This window comes from Hypanus sabinus, chromosome 5 (assembly GCF_030144855.1).
Source record: "Hypanus sabinus isolate sHypSab1 chromosome 5, sHypSab1.hap1, whole genome shotgun sequence".
Taxonomy (NCBI): Eukaryota; Metazoa; Chordata; class Chondrichthyes; order Myliobatiformes; family Dasyatidae; genus Hypanus; species Hypanus sabinus.
In genome coordinates this window covers 1,115,361-1,122,740 of record NC_082710.1, presented here as the reverse complement: position 1 = coordinate 1,122,740, position 7,380 = coordinate 1,115,361, and the positions used below count along the sequence as shown (strand labels likewise).

The window sequence follows — 7,380 nt, the reverse complement described above, 5'->3', positions numbered from 1 at the left end:
TGGAGAAATGGAGATGAGAGAGAACGGTGAAATGTACGTGAGGGGTCTGCTTGATACATATTGAACAGAATCTGTGTGTGTGGAGACAGGAGGGTGGTTGGTGGGGGTTGTCTATTGAAGACAGTTACTGAACATATGATTTCCATCGTAGTGATTTTACAGACCATGATCTTTTCACCTTCGTTAGACGTGAGTCGTGGGAACAGGGAAGAAGAGTATAACGATCTAGTTGGAACAGAAAATAGAATCATATATCAGAGCCATCTACCCACTGTAAACACAAAAGATTCTGCAAATGCTGGATATCCGGAGTAACACACACAAAAATGCCAGATGAATCAGTAGGTCAGTATACCTATACAATGACATTTTATTTCTAGTTTTCTTCCATCCTGTAGCATTAACCAATTTCCACCTGATTCCATCTGTCCCATGTTCACCTTTCCTTGAAAATAATATTTCATTAGAGCAAGGGTCCCCAACCTGGGGGTCCATGGACCCATGCTTAATAATATTGGTCCATGGCATAAAAAGGGTTGGGAAACCCTGAATTAGAGTGTGCTGTAGGAGAAGGTGACTAACTGAATGTCTGTTGCAACAGTTTGTTCCAAAGTATTGTACAGAAACGTCCTGTCACTGTATATACTCTTTCCCATTCTGAATCAGAATTTTCATCAGTTCCATAAAGTGGTTAAACAAATCATTCACAATATTGTGGCTTTGACTCTAAGCAGCCAAACAAAACATCTTCACTGAGAAGAGAACATTTAGATTGACAGTACTGTATTTGGCAGATCTGACTATACCTTCTTGGAAGCGAGGGACTGGTACCAACCACATCTAATATTCTAGACTGAGGGGGTGAGATTACTGACTAGCCTCTCAACTTTCTCCTTGCCAAGACATTCGTCCATACCTGCTCTGTACAGCAGTACAACTCTTCTCACTCCACTGCTTTTCCCTCATTGCTTTGCTTTGTTTTTCAAATACACTCCCAGCTGCCTTCTTAAAGTGGAGTTAACTTTTGGACCCCGTGGAATTGTGCTCTTGCGTTTGTGTCACCTCTTCCCGATATTTTTAACCAAACTTACCACCGTGTTTCATGCTCTGGGCAACTCATTGAAACTGAAATATTGAGCAACATCTTTCAAAGCAGCAAACACAATATAAATATTTGTCTCTTAAAACCCTAAGTCCATCACATCAGTAACTAAAGCAAACTCTTCTCCTATTTTAGGTCAGATTTCTTGGGTAGTACCTTCGTCACATGAATAGACACCAGTCTGTTTTCTTACGTATATATTGTATTTGTATTCTTATTATATATTGTAATTCTAGAAAAAGAACCCAGTGCTTTCCCGGCGTATTCAACGAGCAAACTCGTACCCGTCTGGAAGCCCAGGAAGAGTTTATTCGTTATTGTAATTCTTAATCAGGAATGGTCACCAATATCATTTTGCATTATTTCGAAGCACATAGTATACATGCATTAATTATTACCGATACACACATTCATATTGAGCCTATTAGTGTCGGCTGGCGAATCCTGCCTTGCCCTTAAGTAGATAATCATGGAGAGTTTGTGGTAAGTGGCTTGCTTTATCATGATGTATTGTTCAGACTTCATAACTGCTTATATGTCGTAGGTACATTTCGAATTTGACTAATCTGAGCGAAAACAAGGTACTCGCTAAAGATTTTATCAGATGAACCAAACTGACACAGATTTCATTAGGTCAATTTCTGGAATAAAACATCAGATAAAAGGTTGCTGTGCAAACACGTGTCTGCTAATATAGCAGGAGGAATTCGTTCAACTCCGGTAGTCGGTCGTGTATGTTGTGTCCTAGCTGTCTACGCGATACGCAAGCCAAGAGAGCAAGCTATTGCACATCTAGCAAACTTCCCCTCTTCACGCAGCTGAGAATCTAAAGTGACGGCAGAGACCATACATTTTGGCACCAGCGTGTCGCTAAAGTTGCCAGTCGGTATTGAACTCAATGTAAGATTGTTTTAGGGACTCCAGCTCCAGATTTTTCCTTGGGATTTAGTCCGGAACTCTTCCCCATTACTGGGTGTAGCCGCAAGGCAGCGGAGGTTTGAGATCAGAGTTTTCCTTCTTGATAAACTGCCAACCATGGCTGACGAGCCCCATCTGCCCGAAGCAACAGGCTTTAAGGCGCCAGTAACTCGCTTTGTCCCTTCTCCTGTCAGTAGCAATGGTTCCATCGCGCTTAGTAGCTGAGCCACACATGAAGGCTAGGAGTTGGACTTGGTTGTAAGAGGCTATTTGAGACGCACACCATTGGGAACATTTAATGGGTACTGGGAGCTTATCCCCACTATCTTCCACGGCTATGACAACCTTTAAGGAACCAAGCTTGGTACCATAATGATATTGTATGTCTATCATGTGCCGTTCAGACTATTCGGTTAGATATCGGGAACCATGAGGGTCATTCACTGGTATATGGTGTAGGTATTAAATAAACATACGCTAAGCGATTAAAAATACTTTAACTGAAACTTTTCCAATAAATTTTCTTCCTATGTACAATATATATGCTTGAGAACTTCACGGCACGAGGGAAAATCAGGGACAACTGCAACGATTCTGCGGTGTCATTTCTGCGGTGAAATTAAGCTTCAATCAGGAAACTTTTACCATTATATTATGGAGATTTGGCCACACAACTCTGAAACTTTGCCCTCGCGAATTAGTAAGAATCCATTGTTCTGGAAGACGTAAATCACTGTTACAAAACTGGTCAAAACTGACAGTGAGCTGGTGGTTTCTCCTTTCTACAATGAAATGCCCATGAGATGTGTCATCTTTATTTCGATTTCTGAACCCACGACCCTTTGGCAAGAAAGCTCTTTTTCTGAAGATTCTACCCAGTCAGTTTGTGTGGCCAGTTTGTATAAAATTATGCCTATTTTTCAATGTATTCTGAGTTAAACCGCGAGCATTTATTTTTTAGGAGGGTCTCTGTGATCGTTGACTGGAGACTGACATCTCGTTCGATACTTTTCAAAGGTGTATTCTTGGTAATAGTGCGGAGGGTCAATAACAGACTTGACAAATTCATCTGATATGAAAAGAAATAAATTAGTTCTTTTGGTTCCAGTGTGATTTACTTTCTATTTTTGAACATTCTTAAAATCTTACTGGACAGGGAGATTTACAACGCTTCTTAAATATTACGTGGGGATCTAGAGCGTCAAATGCTGGGGATCTATATGACTTAAAAATGGAGTCGAAGAATACAGTAAGGGTTTCAGTAAAGAGCATTCGATTTGGTTTATCGATTTAAAATATTATTTAGGTTGAGATGTAACATTGTATTGATTTTTACGGCACGATAGATCCCACAGGAGTTTATGTCATTAATGTAGCTCTCGTCTGCAGCTTTATTTTGATGATACTATTACATTCTTTACATACTTCCTGCTCCTAGTTGGTGAGTTAGACTCTTTTACGCACATACATAGGGAAATCATGGCGATGTGCACACGAATAAACCACGAACCCAAGATTACAACGAGCAGATTTCCTTCTCCTCTATTTCTGCGGACATTTCGCCTTCACGAGTACAACATATACCTGGTTGAACTTAATGTACAGGCACATTTCATCATCGTTACTCCCCAAAATAAAAGGTCAGTACTCGCACTCTCATTCCCTTCGACACTTTTATCTATTCCGACATGCGTATGCAATATAATTCACTGACATTGAGCAACAATAACTCAGCAGCTTCTTTGCCTTCTTCCCCCGAGAGTTGCTTTCTTCAGTCAAGAATGAATCGAATGTCTTCTTCAGAAAGGATCGCTTTCTTCCGCACTCCTTCATCGCTTGGATTTGCGTTGTTTCTGACGTCAATGTTCCAAGCTGCTGATTGATTTTTTGGGGAGTTGTTTACTTATCTGAAAAGTGATGTTGGCTATAAAAAGGCCGGTAGAGTTCAAAGCCGAATCTTTTCGGAGGTGGTCAGTGTGGGTGTTCAGCACCATGGAGAGCTCTCGATTCTGCCTTCTCACTCTGCTGAGCGCCGCGCTGTTCTTTAATTCCCACTGCCAGGAACCCGAGCTGCAGGCACGATCTGTGGATCATCACTCCGTTAAAGAGGACTCATCGCAAGAAAAAGAACTGGTATTGTAGTATGATACTTTGCTCGTTTTACTTGACTTCTTAAAAAAACTTATTTTTTAGAGTTCCTAAATTTATCTGCAGAAACACATTTGATTTTATATCGATATGTCCCACACGGCAGATAGTACTTTAATTTCCGTACAAGTTAGTAGATTGAGTTGTAAGCAGCGTTTCCTTCTCTGAAATAACACCACCTTTTGTTCGAAAGGTCAAATAGGTGTAGATACAGGTCTCCAACCTTCTCTATTGTTGTTAACAACTCCGTTCGTTCTCCGGAAGGAAAGCTGGTGATGCCCTCGCCTTTTGGCTCTCATGAAATATTAAAGTGTATGCTTTTGCGCAGATTGAAGCCTTGCAAGAAGTTCTGGAGAAACTGAAGAGCAAACGGATGCCAACCTATGAGAAAAAGTTTGGAATGGTCCCTATGGTAAGAACTTCAATTAAAATATTGTAGAATCTCTTTCCATCTGTTCATCCAAGGCGGAATTCTGTCTCCTGTCCCTCCACATCAAGGTCCTTCCCCGACACCGCCTCCTCTGAACTCATAAGAACCTAAGAATTAGGAGCAGGAGTCTGCCATCTGGCCAGTCAAGCTCCACCGCCATTCAATAAAATCATGGCTGATCTGGCCATGGACTCAGCTCCACCTACCTGCCTTTCCCCCCATTACCCTTAATTCTCCTGCTATGGAAAAATCTATCAAAATGCGTCTGAAATATATTTACTGAGATAGCCTCCACTGCTTTATAGGGCAGAGAATTCCACAGATTTACCACTCTCTGGGAAAATCAGTTCCTCTTCATCTCCATCCTAAATCTACTTCCCCGAATCTTGAAGCTCTGTCCCTGAGTTCCAGGCTCACTTACCAGTGGCAATAACTTTCCTGCCTCCATCTTATCTGTCCCTTTCATAGTGTTATATGTTTCTATAAAATCCTTTCTCATTCTTCCAGAAGAATTACACTTTTAGCTCTGTAATATAGCAAACTTTCTATGCCAAGTGAATTGGCAAAGAGTCACCAGGTTTTGAATGAGAGGCAAAAGATTTAAAAGGTACCTGGAGGAGTAGGTTTTTCCATGCAGAGGGTGGTGCGTATATGGAATGAACTGCCAGAAGAAGTGGTTGAGTCAGATACAGTTGTATATTTTAAGGAGAACTTGGACATGTATATGGAGATTAAAGGAATATGGACTAGATATAGGAAATTGGGACTAGTTGGATGGGCATGAACCCATTGGGCTGAAAGGCCTGGTCCCAAGCTGCATTGCTGTAGGACTCTATGATCCTAAATTAGGAACAATGTATTCATTAATAACTAAACACAATACGACTGATATTGTCAAATGTATAGTTAAAACACAAACTTGGTGTATGTAAGGGAGATACATTGCTCCATTCAAAGTTGTGGAAGATTCACACTTCCTTTTGCATTTTTTGCACTGCTCTTGTTTAAATCAAGGTCATTCAGCAGAAGGGAATCTCTTCTTCCCTTCATATTTTATACCATTTAACAATTACAGCATGGAAACAGGCCATCTTGGCCCTTCTAGTCCATTCCGAACAAGAGTAGTTGATGGGGTAAAGTTATATGTGGAGGAACAGCTTAGAGATGGGAGGTGATAAAGGTGATTATAAAGTCAGTCATGGATAGCTGTGTGTGTGAGACAGGGACACCTTTGGTTTCACATGCTCTGTTAGCTATAATGCATTATCTTCTTTAGAGTTTAGATTAATGCAGAGGAGGTAGTTGCTAGGAAGGTCTGAGCCAGTTGCAGATAGTAGTGTGGCTGAAATCCAGGGAGGATCATCTATTTCACAGTAAAACCAAGAGAACTCTGCTGAAATCTGAAGCAATACTGGAGGAATTCAGCAGGCAGCATCTATGGAGGAGATGCTAACCCTCGCATTAACCCTAACCCTAATAAATAATCGACTCTTTGACCTGAGACTCATAACACATTTCCTGATGAAAGAACTCAATCCACAATGTTGACTCTTTATTCCTTTCCATAGACCTGCTGAGTTCCTCCAGCACTTTTTATGTTACCTGAGAAAAATAAAATTTGTTTTTCCCTAAACTGTATGACATTTTCAGAAATGAAATTATTTTATTCCCAATTTTAAATAACATGACAGGAATATTACAATTGTTTCATTCAATCTTCAATGTGCATTCTATTATATTTAATATTAATAATAAAAAGCTAATTGGTATTTTTCTTTTATTGTCAGTGTGATGCTGGGGAACAATGTGCTGTTAGGAAAGGAGCCAGAATTGGGAAACTGTGTGACTGCCCCAGGGGAACCTTCTGCAACTCGTTTCTCCTGAAGTGTTTGTAGAGAAAAATAACCAAATTTGTGCATTTGCAACACATCGTTATTTCAACAGTATCTAAATACTTGAACTAATCCGGCCAATAAAAAGTAATCTACCTACCAAAAAAAAAAGAATGGTGAAATGCATGGATATGACCATGTGTGGGAGATCGAAAAATGTGTCCACAGTTGCTATGGCACCATTGTGTACAGTTGTGTCTGTTACCTTATGGTGAAAAGTTGTTTTTGCCTGTATTAGTTACTGAGTTATGAATAGTTCACAATATACTATGTGTTTATCTTTCAGTCACAGAAAGGTGTGACTAGTTTATAATACTGTATTTTTGTATTTAGAATGCATTGAACCTATGAATAAAATCCATTCTAGGCATCCTTTGCTCTGTCACAGTTCACTTTGTAAATCACAATGCAAACTAACAATACAGAAATGTCACAGGTTTTCAGAATATTATAATCACTAATAAATAGATTGCTAAGATAACTGCTACTATAATTTTCATTTAAGTAATCATAAAATTCCAAAATGCAACAACTAGCTAAAAATTAGCAATAATCACCCTAACAAACAAAACACCAGTGTTTATGGGGAAAAAAGATGTAACACTGCACTTGTCTGAAACATATTTCATGAAAGGAACGACTGAGTGATTTCATCTTCTGTCACACACCATTACTTGGAATGATGTAAATGCTGCCTTTTGGCTGAGTGTTGATGTTTTTAGTGTGTGCCCTTTTTATTGATATACACCATTTGCTGCACTGAATTATTTTATCCACACTGAAATGCATAAGGTCATGTCTGAATTGAACTATACATTCAGCTGTAATGAAATAAACATCACAGCTTGATTGAGACAGTTTGCACTTCTTACACTTTGACCTGAATATTT

At 39.6% G+C, this 7,380-nt stretch overlaps 1 protein-coding gene across 1 annotated transcript; it reads left to right on the top strand.

The window, feature by feature from the left end:
* The first annotated feature begins 1,130 nt into the window (after positions 1-1,130).
* On the top strand, positions 1,131-6,890 carry LOC132393635 (cocaine- and amphetamine-regulated transcript protein-like). The gene is made up of 3 exons (XM_059969054.1): positions 1,131-4,153; positions 4,497-4,580; positions 6,386-6,890. Exons 1-3 carry the CDS (start codon positions 3,938-3,940, stop codon positions 6,491-6,493), a joined length of 408 nt encoding a protein of 135 aa, XP_059825037.1. The 5' UTR covers positions 1,131-3,937; the 3' UTR covers positions 6,494-6,890.
* Positions 6,891-7,380: the final 490 nt, after the last annotated feature.

Bases quoted from the DNA above. Each gene is read 5' to 3' on its own strand.
- LOC132393635 (XM_059969054.1), top strand. From the start codon at position 3,938: ATGTTGGCTATAAAAAGGCCGGTAGAGTTCAAAGCCGAATCTTTTCGG. The intron at 4,154-4,496 runs GTATTGTAGTAT...GCTTTTGCGCAG, and splicing joins CATCGCAAGAAAAAGAACTG to ATTGAAGCCTTGCAAGAAGT. The intron at 4,581-6,385 runs GTAAGAACTTCA...TTTTATTGTCAG, and splicing joins AGTTTGGAATGGTCCCTATG to TGTGATGCTGGGGAACAATG.